We start from the raw sequence: 14,917 nt of genomic DNA, 5'->3' as shown, positions 1-14,917 counted from the left end.
ATGTGTGTCAGGATGGGTCTAAAAAGTTTAGTCATGTTAATTCATTTCATTTTCACTAAGGAGGGGGAAACTTTTTACGATCCATGTTTTTACAGATAGGCAAACTAAGATACCAAGAGGTTATTAAGTAAACTGCTGGGAAGTGGAAGAACTGGTTTTTGAACCAAAGAAATCAGCCCAGAACCTGCCTGGTCAACCACTAGGCTATTTAACCTTGTAATAGCTTTTGATTGATGTTTGCCCAAGTGTGAAAAACGTGTATATATTTGTGAGAGAATTTCATCATGCCCCTTGTTATAAGGTTCTTTTTTGATGGTTCTGCCCCAGAGAGGGATAATAGTGGGGTATTTCATATGGATTGGGACACCTCAAATGGTCTGAATGGGGAGATTTATCACGATTCATGCCTTTTTTTTTACCCCTTGCCAATATGTAAAGTTCAGAAACTAAGAATTACATTGCTAAGATTGAAAATAAATACAGTTGTTTCGTCCATCCAGGACACCCCAGGCCTTTTTTTTTTAAGACTCTGATGGCTCTATAATCTATTTCAATCTGCCAGTTACCATAGAAACATACCTTCTGGGCTTGCTTGAACATCTGAAATGTGGGCATTGCTTTGATGTGATAAATTTGGGCCAACTCCTGGAAAATGAAAGAAGTAGCATGAAGTCACAGTTTTGGTATCCTCTCTCTGGACCAACAGTGGTACTTGGTGACGTCTCAGGAGGCATGTCTGAGAGCCCAGGGACAGCTGATACATTACAGATTCTCTTGCCAAGAACTTTTCTAATATATCCTCAAAGCTTCCAGGAATGTTACAGTAGAAAAAATGACTGTTTCCAGCATTCCTGAGCTTTCTCATTCAAGAGCTCTAGGAGACGGGTGAGAGATGGGGGCCAAAACAGAATGGACTGAAGGACAAAATGAGCTCTATTTAAAAGAGCTTGTGAAAGACGGCAGAAGGGAGCCAGTGGAATCCAATATGGAAAGAGCATATTGTAAAAAATAAGAACGGGTAAAGGTCTCTTTATAACTCACACTTGAGACATGGGGTGATATAATGTCTTGCATTTTAAGTAAAGCTTGCATATTTCTTTCTTTTAAGCCTTATGCCTCTTCACTGCCCATCTTTGTGAAAGATTTGGAGCCAAGAGACAAGAAAATATGTTAGCACTCCAATTGCTCTAATCCATTACAATCTGATTTCAAATACCACTTTCCGTTTATTTTGTTTGAGTCAAAAGAAAATTAGCCACCCACAGGATCAAAACCTCTCCCCTGCCACCCCCACTACATTATCATTTTCATGACCACAGCAATGACAACAATGAATACATTACTATTAGAAAAGAAAATTGTGCATTTTGTTTCACCTTAAGAGACAAAGAGCTGTAATCAAAAAAGAAAATAACACATGTTGCTGAGGGTATGGAGAAATCAGAACCCTCATACATTGCTGGTGGGAATGTAAAATAGTGCAGCTGTTTCGAAGACAATTTGTCAGTTCCTCAATAAGTTAAATAAAGAGTTACCATATGACCCAACAATTCCATGTCTAGATATATAGCCAAAAGAAACGAAAATGTATACATAAATGTTTATGCCAGTATTAGACATAATAGCGAAAAGTTGCAAACAACCCGAATGTCCATCGTAGGATGAATGGATAAAAAAAGGTAATAGATTATTCAGCAATAAAAGGGAATGGAGTACTGATACATGCCCCATCATGGATGAACCCTGCAAGCTTATGGTAAGTGAAAGAAGCCCATCACAAAAGAACACATATTCTATAATTCCATGTATATGAAATGGCTAGAATAAGCAAATCTAGAGACAATGTAGACTTATGGTTGCTTAGGGTTGAGGTGGTGGATGGAGGGATCGGGGCAGGGAGGTGACTGCTAAAGGGAACAGTGTTTCTTTCCGGAGTTGTGAACACTTTCTAAAATTGACTGTAGTGACAGGTGCACAACTCTGTGAATATGAAAAAGACAAAGAGATAATAACCCTAGCTGTGTATTCTGAATGCATAGCATATGATTCATCTTAAAGGACAATCACACACTGTCATACTTTAATGAAAGTTGAAGGAAATGGAAAAATGGAACTTTTTTTATGTTCTGGGTAGTATGTCATATATGTTGTGCCTTTTATCTTACCATACTCCGTTAATTATTACCTTGTTTTACATACAGAGAAAGTGAAGTTTATAGAGGTTAACTGATAAGAGGTCACAAAACTATTAAAGGGCAGGATGGGTGAATAGTAGATTTTTTAAATTCTAAAGCTCAAATTCAATCCAATGTATGCATAGGCCACTTGTTATCGGTACTTTTCCTCATTATAAGTGAACAAATGTTAGGAAGAAAAGTTTTGTAGACACATTGTGTGTATCAGTAAGCACATTTTGATTGAGGACACGGGCTGATTATATTTGCGGGGGGGGGTGAGGAAGAAAGGCTCTAGGGAGGTAAGGGAAGGATTTCCTGGAATTCCTTGTGGTGTTTAAAAAACCCCACAAAAAGCATAAGCTATAGCAAGGGGAAAGCAAGTTATGTTAAAATGTCTGTAATGCATTGAGTTAGGTTTTAGAAATTGAATAATAATCTATTATAGGGGTGAAAATCAGTTTTCACTCTGAGCTCAACTTCAACCAACTGGTATTGTCTGTCTAGAGCAACTCTACTGAGCAGGATTGTGGGGCAGAGTCCAGAGCAAGTGGTGAAGAATATTAGGCTTGATTAGTGAATTCTGCCATAGTATGGGAAGGCAGGGGGCAGCAGGAGAGCCACATATCTATTGTCTTTTTAAAAAAAATACAAAATATACAAGAACGTTATGAGGGAGTTTACTACAGTTCATCACACTTATATATATATATTTTTGTTTGTTTGTTTTTGCGGTACGCGGGCCTCTCACTGTTGTGGCCTCTCCCGTTGCGGAGCACAGGCTCCGGACGCGCAGGCTCAGCGGCCATGGCTCACGGGCCCAGCTGCTCCGCCGCATGTGGGATCCTCCCGGACCGGGACACGAACCCGTGTCCCCTGCACCGGCAGGCAGACTCTCAACCACTGCACCACCAGGGAAGCCTGTTCATCACACTTTAAATTGCTTATATAATCACTGAGACAGCACTCTCAATGACATTGCGTTGGATTTTACATATCTACAAGGAAGGATTTAAGATTCTTACCCGAGCATCGTCCACATCCACACTAGCAAACAGGACGTTTCGGTATTGCACAGACATTTCCTTCAAAGTAAAAGAGTAAAAAATTCCTCATTAGCTTAATGTTAATATTAAATCACACACCAGCAATGTCTTTTAGCAAAAACAAAACCGAACAAAAAGGTTGATCAAGAGAGCTAAGCATCATTCTGGCATTGCACTACTGCCTAGAACCTCAAGCACGAAAGTCAAAGTTGGATGCTGCCAAGGTCAAGCAAAGATCAACGGCAGAACCAGAGTCTAAAGTCTGTGTCCTGCTATGTATCAAAACTAGATTTTCCAGAATCCTCTGCCAGCTGTCTTCCTGTTAGGTTCTGCCAGTGGGAAGCATTTGCAGGAAAATGGAAAATGGGAGGAGGGAAAAACAACTCTCCTGCTTCTGTTCCAGATGTTCTGGAAGCATCTTTGACAGCGGTGGTGACAGTGGTGTTGGTAATGGATATGGGGTAGTGGATGCAGAAGCAGCCTGTAAATGTCAGCTCCTGGGATTTTCTTTTTTCCCAACAGCTAGGTTCATTCTTTAAGGGCACTTAATAGCATACTGATTTGTTTGCATTAACATCATATCTCAAGCATTTCCATTGACCTGTTTCAAATGAAACCTCTCTTCAATGGTGGTATGAAGTGTCCAGAGTTTGGCCAAGTGGAGACAGCAACGGATGGAGCTGTCACTGGCGGCTGCTCCTGTGGGCAAGCAGGAAGCAGCATGACATGGACTGATTAGGTGGACATTAGGTGCAGAGTTCTGTTGTAGGGATTCTCTCCGGTTGTTTGTCCATGAAATGTGCCCGAAGTGGGAGTTCTTTCTTCAGTGGCTCATCAAGATGATGAAATTGGGGGAAAACTCTTGGATAATAAATACAAAGGTCTTTGGTATCTTAGAGTACTTTGCAGATAAAAAAAAGATGCTGATTTTGACTGGCAGCATCTCCACGCCTGGCAGGAAGATGGTGTTGCCCAAGAATTCTGGAGAAATTGACTTGCACTTTTCAAGTTTCAAGATACATGGGTGTTCTCCAGTAGCAGTCAGGTGGGGCAATGGGTTTGACTTATGTGGACATCTGATTTCAGGGTCAGGTTCTATTTAGGAAGTTTTCAGAGTCTCCCAAGTCTGACAGGAAGTGGACAGGGTTATAGTAGTTTTGTATTGAGTAGTAGTCAGAAGACATGGTACAGATGGTACAGGTTCGTTGCTAGACTGGGGTTCCCTTGTGAACACTGCCTTCCCTCACTATTCCACTCCATCTACCTAGGACCCTCCTCTGCCCTCAACAAAAATTCTTCCTCCTGCTCTGTTCTTCCTCCCATACAATCTGTTACCATCTGGTCACCTGTTCTGTTTGCTCTTAACTCTAAACTGTCTCCTGAATTTGACCTTTCCTTTTTTCTCCCCAAATCACTGCCCTAGTTTTGGTAAACTCATCATTGATATTGTTGTTCACCTTGGGTTACCTGCCTCAGTCTTTCCAACCCATTCTTATACAACACTGCCAAAAGTATTTTCCAAAAACCCACATTTGATCATGGCAAAACCTTTTTAAATATTCTTCTATTTTGACTCTACAGCAACTCATTAAGTTATAACACAAGGGCCTTCTCCATCTGGGCTCAGCTTCCTTTTCAAGGCTCGTGTGTTGCTACTTCCGCTGTATACACCGTAAGTTAGCCTCACAGAGTACTTGCCTTCCCACGATCATACCATGCAATTTCTCAACAAATTTATAACCTCCTCTTTTCCAGAAATGTCCTTTTTGGGGTTCTATGCCAGGTAATCCTCTTAGCCCAGAGTCATCAAACTTTGCCCTATAGACCAAATCCAGATCTCCACATGGTCTCATAAATAAAGTTTTATTGGAACATGTTTGCCCATTCGTGTATTGCCATTGCCTGCTTTTGTGCTACAAGATCAAAGCTGAGTATATATGACATAGACCATATAACCTGCAAACCTGAAAATACTGACTGTCTTTAACCTTTACAGAAAAGGTTCCTGACCCCTGCTCTTAATCATCAAGGCCCAGATCAAATGGGACTGTGGAATTTACTCAAGACTTAAAGTTTTAAATCACTTCTTAAAATCCACATTTGCTTATGATTTACTTTTTTTCTTCTTGCCATATATCCTTTAGCAGAGACTCTGGGTTGTCAACTTTTAGTTTTTGTGTGTCTGAAAAGGTCTTTTTTAAAAAAAATTAATTAATTAAATTTTATTTATTTATGGCTGTGTTGGGTCTTCGTTGCGGTGCGCTGGCTTCTCATTGTGGTGGCTTCTCTTGTTGCAGAGCACAGGCTCTAGGCACACAGGCTTCAGTAGTTGTGGCACAGGCTCAGTAGCTGTGGCTCACGGGCTCTAGAGCACAGGCTCAGTAGTTGTGGTGCACTGGCTTAGTTGCTCTGCAGCATGTGGGATCTTCCCAGACCAGGGCTCGAACCCCTGTCCCCTGCATTGGCAGGCAGATTCTTAACCACTGTGCCACCAGGGAAGCCCCTGAAAATGTCTTGAACTCTTCCCCACCTAGAGTAATGGTATAGCTGGCTCACTTCCATTCCACCTTCCTGCAGAACCTGGAAAAGGGAAAAGGTAAAGTTTCCTTGGATTCCCTTGCAGCTAGAGTTCTGGATGCAAATTGGTTTCACCAGTGAGATGCATGAAGGCAAGACTTGGAAGGCAGAAGTGAGACAGGGCTACTTTCTTTTCATCTTTGGATGTCCTGCTGGAAAGCACTGGGGTGTGGGAGGGTAATCGTGCTGGAGGCAGCAGCTATGCTGAGGGATCCAGTGCCCCGACATCAGCTTCCGGATTCTGATTCTAACTCCCCGACTGCTGTTTTTCTGTTTGTTTGTTTTCTCCCAGTAGTGGCTTCCCATCTCTTCTCACATCTGATATTGGTAAAGTTAGGATCCCCTCAAGTGGGTCTGTTGTGCTTTTGAGTCATTCATGGGGTTCCCGTCTGGAGCCCATTCATCCAGTCTTGTAATGATTTTATGAGCATTTAACTCCTCGTATTAAAATCCTTTTCAGTCTAATTTGGTTTCTGTTTCTATTTTGATCTCCAACAAAGTGCCCTAGAGTAAGAAAAGCGTTTCCTCCAACTCCATTATGTACAATGAGTTTTTAATAAATGACACGTGATGAATACCTTCTCTTGAAAAAGTTCAAACATTACAAGAAAAATAAAGCAAAGCATGGACTTTTCCCATTCTCAATCCTCCCCCAATTTTCACTCCCTCTCACAGAAAAAAAAAAAATTGTTTGATATGCATCTTCTGCTTCCCTTTGTCTACATATTATATGTATATATGTTGATATATACATACACACATATGTATATGTATCTCTGTTTTACATAAATGTACTGTATACATTTTCCTATACTGTTCTCTTTTTACTTAATTCTATTGTTGTCTTGGAGGTAATTCCTTCATTATGTGTGGGTCTACTGGATTCTTTTTATCATCTGAATAGTATTTCACAGTGTGGATACACCCAAATTTAAAAACGGTGTGTGCATTAGTCTGGATCCCAACAGAAAACAGATGGCACATTCAAATTAGGATAACTTAGGGACATTTATCACCAAAGGGCTAACTATAAATAACTGTAAAGTTAGGGATGGGTGTTGAGGAGCTGTGAGAGTCTTCACACAACAGTAGCAGAGCCCTTACCACCCTCAGGGCCCCGAAGGTATGAAGGGAGAAAGGGGTTACCAAGCCCGAGATTAAAATGCCTCATTGGCCATTGAAATTTGATCAGCTTTGACTTTGTGGCAGGTGAGGTAGTTATACTCCTGAAGCTAAACTTTGGAGACTCTAAGTTTAAGTGTCTGAATAGAGGGGCCTGCCAGATATGAAAATGTTCCCTGTGGATATTCTAAGAATTTTAGGCAGAGAATAGATGTTGAGATGTCATGTAGCCAATTTCTCTATTTGAATATGTTTCTTTTAAAATTAAATATCAAAGGTTGTGATTGTGGTTAGAATGAATTCAGGTAGATTGAAGAGTTTAAGTCAAAAAAGTTGAAATGTTAGAAATCTTGCTGAAAATAAACCAGAGTATTTTCAGTTGTGTAGAGAAATCCAAATTTTATATTTGAAGGAATAGATTTCATAAAAGGGTCCATAAATGTGAAACATCTGTGCAATAAGGAGAAATGAAAAGAAAATGCCCTGAGTTTCTTTCTGCCGCACGTTATACACCTCCCTCCCCATCCCTCAATGGTGAAAACTCTTAAATGGGGTAATAGGAAAATTAACTAGATGAAACATTGTATAGACATGAAAATGATAATCTGGAAACTTGATAAAAACATGAACAAATGTGTATATGGAAAAAGATCTGAATATAAGTATATGATTACAACTAAGTGGAATGTTTTACTAAGATATTTTATAAAGGAGTTCAGATATGAAAGGAATATGTGAGACATAGGATTTGTTCTGATAATAGGGTGGAAGGATTGGGAGCAGTTTATTCTTTTATATTATAGTTAAAAACAAGTATCATGTTCATCTGTAATCTATTCCAATATTTGGAAGTTCTGAATTCTGGAACTTAGGTAAAATGTCATTATTATGAATAATCCATTGCTTTGTACAATTGTACTCTTTCGCACCTTTTGATGATCCTTGCAGAATTATCCATAGACAAGTAACATTAATTTTCTGGTGTGTATACTAATGATCTAATTAGATCTCACTATATTATATTCAGGTTAACCAGGATGCTTCAAAAAACTATGATTCTGTGCAAAATATTTTGTTTAATTAGGTCCCATTTGTTTATTTTTGTTTTTATTTCCATTACTTTAGGAGACGGATCTAAAAAGATACTGCTGTGATTTATGTCAAAGAGTGTTCTGCCTATGTTTTCCTCTAGAAGTTTTATAATATCCGGTCTTACATTTAGGTCTTTAATCCATTCTGAGTTTATTTTTGTATATGGTGCTAGTGAATGTTCTAATTTCATTCTTTTAAATGTGGCTGTCCAGTTTTCCCAGCACCATTTACTAAAAGGACGGTCTTTTCTCCGTTGTATATTCTTGCCTCCTTTGTCATAGATTAATTGACCATAGGGGCGTGGGTTTATTTCTGGGCTTTCTATCTTGTTCGACTGATCTACATATGTCTGTTTTTGTGCCAGTACCATACTGCTTTGATTACTGTGGCTTTGTTAGTGAGGTCTGAAATCAGGGAGCCTGATTCCTCCAACTCTGTTTTTCTTTCTCAAGATTGCTATTGGTTAGTTGTGTTTCCTTACAAATGAAAAAAAATTTTTTTTCTCTTCTGTGAAAAAAGCCATTAGTAATTTGATGAGGATTGCACTGAATCTATAGATTGCCTTGGATAGTACAGTCATTTTAAAACAAACTTATGGTTACTAAAGGGGAAAGGGGGGTAGGGGTAAATTAGGAGGTTGCTATTAACACATACACACTGCTATACATAAAACAGTTAACCAACAAGGACCTACTGTGTAGCATAGAGAACTATACTCAATATTTTGTAACTTGTAAGGGAAAAGAATCTGAAAAAGAATATCTCTATCCCTATCAATCTATCTATCTATCTATCCGTCCAAATCATTGTGCTGTATGCCTGAAACTAACACAACATTGTAAATCAACTATACTTAAATAAAATTGAAAAATTTTAAAAATAATAATAAAAAAAGAAGTAGGCACCAAGTGGGGGGGGGAAGCTGTTATTCCATAATGGCTCATAAAGGCAAAACTTTTAAGATTTATTGGGAAAACTATTTAAGAACTTTAAATTCCTTCTAAAGCTGTGAAATAGACACTGATGATACTTACATGAAAAAGAGGATAAATTCTTTTGCAAGGACCACACCATTTTGCTGAAAATTCAATTACTACAAGTTTGTTTTCGGCAGATTTCAAAAGTGCTTTTAATTCATCCTGAGACCAGAGCATAAATGAGGAAATGTGCACAATCACTGAATCTCATAATGTCTTGCAGGGAATAAAATGACAGCTTAGTTATGGTGCCCCACCCCATTGTTCTCCAGGGGATCCAACCTTTCCTAAATGTCCCTGAGGGCATATATATACATTTATCTTTCTAAGTATACATAAGTGATGATAAACCCACACAAAAAGGTTAGGATTCTATTTACCAGATGGGTTGGTAATGGTGGTTGATAATGGTTGGATACCTCTGGGGAGAGACTGAGATTGGATAGTGAGAGATGAGGGGTGGAAGGCGGGGATGAATGGGTGTTCAAGGTGGACATCTATATTTGATTTTTTAAACAAGGACCTAAACATGCATTAACAGAGAAATCTAAAGGAGAGCTAACCTAATACCTTGAATCATTTCTTGATTTTGTTTTGTTTGGTTTTGGGGGGGGGTGGGCTGATCATTATTAAAGATATAGTTAAAACCATATATTTAAGGATTAGACATGCTTCTTGCTGAATGTCTTAAGTGAATTTTTTCTACCAACTGTCTGTATCATCTAAGTAAAGTAAGATTTTCCCTCCTGGGACCTCAGATCATGGTATCTATGCTTGATTGCTTTGTGAACAATGTCCTACACTAGTTATTTCATGCACGGCTTGTCTTTCCAACAAGTCCCTGCAGAACTCAATCCTGACTCACTTCTGTGCCTCCATGGCCCCTAACTGGCACCTGGTAAGTGCTCATGGAGCATTTAGTTGATGAATGAATGATCTGCTAATACACAGTGCTCTGTTCAAGATTTACTTTTCCTTTTCTCACTGGAATTCTACCAAGAGTATCTAATTTACTCTGCGCTTGGTATTCTCTTCCTTAATCTCTACAACCACCCTATGCAGTGGATATTATTATTATTATCCCAATTTCACAGATGAAAAAACTAACATTTATTAACTTTCTCATAGTCAACCAGCTGGTGAGTGGTGTAGTTGGGATTGCTAACCTAGTAAGCTTGACCCCAGAGTCCATTTCCTTAACCACTAGACAAAATCGTCTCCTGAGTTCTTTACAGTAACGGGGCTCACTCTTCCTCTCTCTGGCCCAAATGCCATCATGCGCTTATACCTGGACCACTAATTAATACGGAGGGATGGGATCACTAATTGAGTTAAATCAATCAGGGCCTATCACTGGAAATAGGGATGGGGTTAATTCCATACAGATGGCATATACTTCATAATAGGGGAGTCTTGACAATTAACATTGCCATTTGATTTACTTTCAAGAAGTGAAACGGATGACTCAAAGAAGACATGCTCTTCCTTTACCAATATTCCTCCAAGAGAGGGGTGACTAACTTTTCAAAAAGCCACGCCAAGCCTCCACTTCTCAGTTGCTTCTGAAGTTATAAGGTAGATGCCATCCTCAAAAGCATACATGTCTTCTCTTCTCAGTAGTTGTTAGGGTGTAAAATGGACTACCTGGTCCAATGAATTTGACTTGGCTAAGTTCTCTGAAGGTAATACTCCCATGGTATGCATAGTGATCCCACATGTACCTACTGAGGCTGACTCTATGCCAGCTACTGGACACGCTGCTAGGATATAGCATAGACAAAAAACAAAACATTCCACCCACGGCCTTCATGGAGCTTACATTTGGTGGGGAAACCAATGGTAAGATTAATAAGTAAAATATATAGTAAATTTGTGATCATTGCTAATAAAGAAAAAAGGAGAGGAATAAAACAGGAGGGAAAGATGGGCACTGGATGACAATCACAGTTGGGGTGGCCAAGGTCCACCTCGATGTGACATTTGAATAAAGACATAAAGGAGACAGTAGGCCCTCAGAATAGGTCTCTGAGGAGGAGATGGAGAGGGCTTCTCAGAGGATGAGTGAGACTCCAAGCTACTCTATGAGAGTCCCAGAAAACCAAAAAAAGAAGAATTACCAAAATCATTAGCAAGTGTGTGCTATTTCTAAAACATTTTTTTATGTCAAAGGTACATGGCAATGCCTTCTTTCAATCTGGTCGCTCTCATATTTGTGATCTTACATGCAGGCACATTTGGGGAAAGTGTCAAAAGTCTAATTCTGAGGGTGCTAGTGGAGGGAAGACCCAGCCCCTATGTGTCCCTCTTCCCTCCAGCTCCTGGTCCTCCTGTAATGTGGTCACATCAGAATGTCTGGATGCTAAATGCCTGCTCTACCTCTAAATGATGTAGGCCCTTAACCACTCTTTTAGAGGCAATTTTCTTTACATAAAGAATTATCCCTGGCCCATATATGTATTGAGATTTGTTGTGGCAGTACCATTGGACAATGGATAGAAAGTGATTTTATGAAATACCACCTAAACACTTGTTAATGCCCCTGGTCCATTCTATAGGCATGTCTAGGGGTTCTGTTCTCTTTCCTGGGATAAAAGAAATATGTGGACTATTTTACTTCCATAAAATTTTCCAGGTACAACTAAGGTAAAATTGGTGGGATCAGGTACAGGATGGGCTATGTTAGGAGCTGGCCTGGATCCAGCTAGAGTCAGAGCAAGAAATGAGACGGAGGAAGGGATAAAACTCTTTTTGATCAATTTTTCTCTTGGCTACTCTCTAGAGAGTGCCATCCCTCAAGAAACAACATGAAGAACAAGCATGAAAAAAGAAAAATCTCCTCTTGCTACAGAGCAATGAAGGAGTACTGGATGGAGGAAATATTCCTTAAAGTTGATCAAATCTGCTCTCAAGATGTCTCTTTTGAAATACTCCTTGAAGCCACATAAATACTTGCCATGTCTCTAATATTCTGCACCATGACTTACACCTGGGAATTGCTGACAAAACTCTCCTGTTGGTTCAGTTGGCTGACTGTAGCTGTCTCCTATCAACTATCGGATCCTAGCTGGAATATAAGGGTACCTTCTCTATGACATCATTGAACATGACATCTTAGAATCTGGAACTTTGGCAGACATGGAGCTAATTTCATTTTGATGCTATGACTAGTTAGTCAGTGTGTGGTCAGCCAAAAATCAGCCAACTGCTGGCCTTGTGGGCGGAGTCAAAAATGTGTCTGTCTCTTGTTAACCTTCCATGCACCCCCTCCCTTCCCCAGCCCTGGCAACCACCAAATGAGAAATAAGCAAAGTAATATTAAATAGATGAAAGTTATTTTCATTTAGGATTTTGAAGGGATTAGTTTGCAGTTGAGAAAGATACTAAAGCCTAATCCTATAATAATGTTTCTTGTACATTTGGTTTTATGAGTCACAGATTCCCTAAACTTAGTTATTTTTGCTCTACTTATTTAGGAAGTAATGAAACTTCACTTTCATGGACTGGACCAGGGTTTGGCCAACTTTTTCTGCCAAGAACCAGATAATATTGGGGGCTTTATGGACCACATGCAGTCTTTGGTTCATATTCTTTGTTTTTAAATCTTTTAAAAAAGTAAACATTTTTAGCTGCTGGGCCTTACAAAGATAGCAGCAGCTTGCCAAACTCTGCACAGGATGATTTGTTATTTTTCAAAAGTTAATGTCAGAAGAAAACCCAAACATGGCCAGGACCAATGTTCCTCAGACCTTCCTCAGAGCAACAACACCAGCCATCACCACAAAGTAAGAAACTGCAGAATTCTACAATAAAACAAAACCAGCAAGATCATTCTTTCGGTTTTTTCCACTCCTCCATTCAGGTCTCTCAGGAACGAATTATCTGCCTTTCTTTTTAGTGTGTGTTAGATGAAGAGCTATGAATATTTCTTGTACAGCCTCGGCCAAGTTGTTTTTTGTTGCTTCCCAGCACCCATTTCTTCCACTTTCTACCAAAAATACACGGATTTTTCTGTGGGTGAATTTATCCCTCCTCCATTTTACAGCAGCTATGCGGTTTGTATGGGATTCATCTAAGTCCAGGGCTCCACCCTGATGATCTTAATCCAACCAACAATCCTATCTTTAGGCCAAGGGTTAAGCACGAGAGAACAAGAAAGCAAGAGAAAGCAATTCCTAGCCCTTGTGACAGTTACTGAAATTTCCTCTTTCTTCATCTGAATGTAAACAAGATGCTGGCTGGCAGCTGTTATAAAACACACAGGAACCCAGTCTTTAAGACCAATGTTTCAGAAAGCAGTGAGGCGACAGAGAGGAAACCTGGGTTTTTGGTTTGGTCCACTGGATGAAATGTTGCTGGAAGTGCTATCTAAGCCTGACATTTGTTTCCACAGACAGCAAATTCCTTTACAGCTGAAACTGAATTAAGCTGGAATTTCTAATACTTACCTGGTAAACACTCAGATACAGTATTACAGAAATTTCTCCACCTGGGTCAAACCGCAAGAACTATGACTCAACGTGGTCACTGGTGTTTAAAAATCTCTCAAACAAGGCACACAATAGTAGAGCAAAATCTAACTTCAGGATTGAGGAATCTAATTTCTGGCCTGCAATGTGTCCAGACTCAAAATAGTCATTAATGCTCTGAAATAACTATTTACCAACTGGCATTCCAGTCATCTAAGTTCCTTTCTGAGCCTCCCTAACTGCTTAATATTTATCAAGGGAGAAGGTGGAAGGAAAATGAGCTTTAGACTCAGACAAATGTTATTATGCCACTTTACGGTATATGAGAGGCACTAAACTTGGATAAAACAACTTGGTGTCAAACCTGAGTGCTGCTACTGTGAGCTCTTGAGCAAATTACTGCTTATCTAATCTTCTATTTCCTCATCTGTGAAATGGAGATAGCGCTCACCTCTTCGGGATATGATGATAATTAACAGATATAAAGAAGTCTCGTGAAGTGTGTACAGCTCCTAGCTGAAGCCAGTAAAGGCATGCACCATTCTGGCTTTCCAAGTTTCTACTTCTGAAAGGGTTTTCTTACCTCTTAGCGAACAGAAAGCAAACCGCAACCCAATGTGCTCCCTTCTGAGCTGACAGAGCTCTAAAAAGGAGAAGCGACATAGGTTGTAACCTAATGTCCACAAGCCTCTGATGGCCCACTATGTTGATCGTACCATAGGGTTGGCCAACGTTGGTAAAATGGAATATTTTAGGAATCAACAGAGCCTCTTACTTATCTTGCAAAGAGTCCTAAGATCCGGCAATGCTGGGCCTTTCATTTTGTGTCACATGATGACTGTCAGGTGGAGAGCAGTGGCTGCCCCTCTGGAGGGGGCATTGCCCTATCCAGCTGAGTCCCGTCCCCATCATCTTCCATTGCTTCAAGAACCCAAGGTGGAGTGGCAAGAAGCCATTTTTCTTGTGGGTGTGCAGCTATTTGTCTTCTACCACGAGAATAGATATTTGAAGCATTTCTATTGTCTTGCCACTGTCTGTTGTATTCTTTTTTCTTTGTCCCTGGGGTGCTTTGCTTATTAATATTACTTGCCCGGCTTCTACTGGCATTTGAGTTTGAGACTGCTGATTTTGATGCTTCTACCATCACAGCCAGGAATTTTATTCATGGTTATCCACTGAAGATCCTATCATTGCCTCTCCTTCTTCTTTTCTGTCTTTTTCATTCAAGAAGGAAAGGCAGATGTTGATGCATATTGAACATCTTCCAAGCCCTAGGTTGAGAACCAGTTTTGAAGTGTGGGCTCCATTCTTGGCATCAATGTCATTTATGTTATTTTGCAAATACCCTGTTAGTTAAGGTGATTGTGTTCACTCTACAGATGAGATAATCGAGGTGCAGCCCTTAGATAACTTATCCTAGCCGGAATCAATTTAGAATTCAAGTCTGGGTCACCTGTCAGATA

At 39.8% G+C, this 14,917-nt stretch overlaps 1 protein-coding gene across 1 annotated transcript in view; it reads right to left on the bottom strand.

Moving 5' to 3' along the window:
- Positions 1-11,965, bottom strand: part of TXNDC8 (thioredoxin domain containing 8) — a 39,344-nt gene extending 27,379 nt beyond the window's left edge. Inside the window, exons 1-4 of the mRNA XM_060153350.1 lie at positions 11,942-11,965; positions 9,046-9,150; positions 3,200-3,259; positions 580-645 (exon numbers count right to left, since the gene is read on the bottom strand). Coding sequence (XP_060009333.1) covers positions 580-645; positions 3,200-3,259; positions 9,046-9,150; positions 11,942-11,965 — 255 coding nt within the window. The remainder of the gene's footprint in view (positions 1-579; positions 646-3,199; positions 3,260-9,045; positions 9,151-11,941) is intronic.
- Positions 11,966-14,917: the final 2,952 nt, after the last annotated feature.

Source organism: Lagenorhynchus albirostris, chromosome 7 (assembly GCF_949774975.1).
Source record: "Lagenorhynchus albirostris chromosome 7, mLagAlb1.1, whole genome shotgun sequence".
Lineage (NCBI taxonomy): Eukaryota > Metazoa > Chordata > Mammalia > Artiodactyla > Delphinidae > Lagenorhynchus > Lagenorhynchus albirostris.
This window is presented reverse-complemented; position numbering and strand designations above follow the sequence as displayed.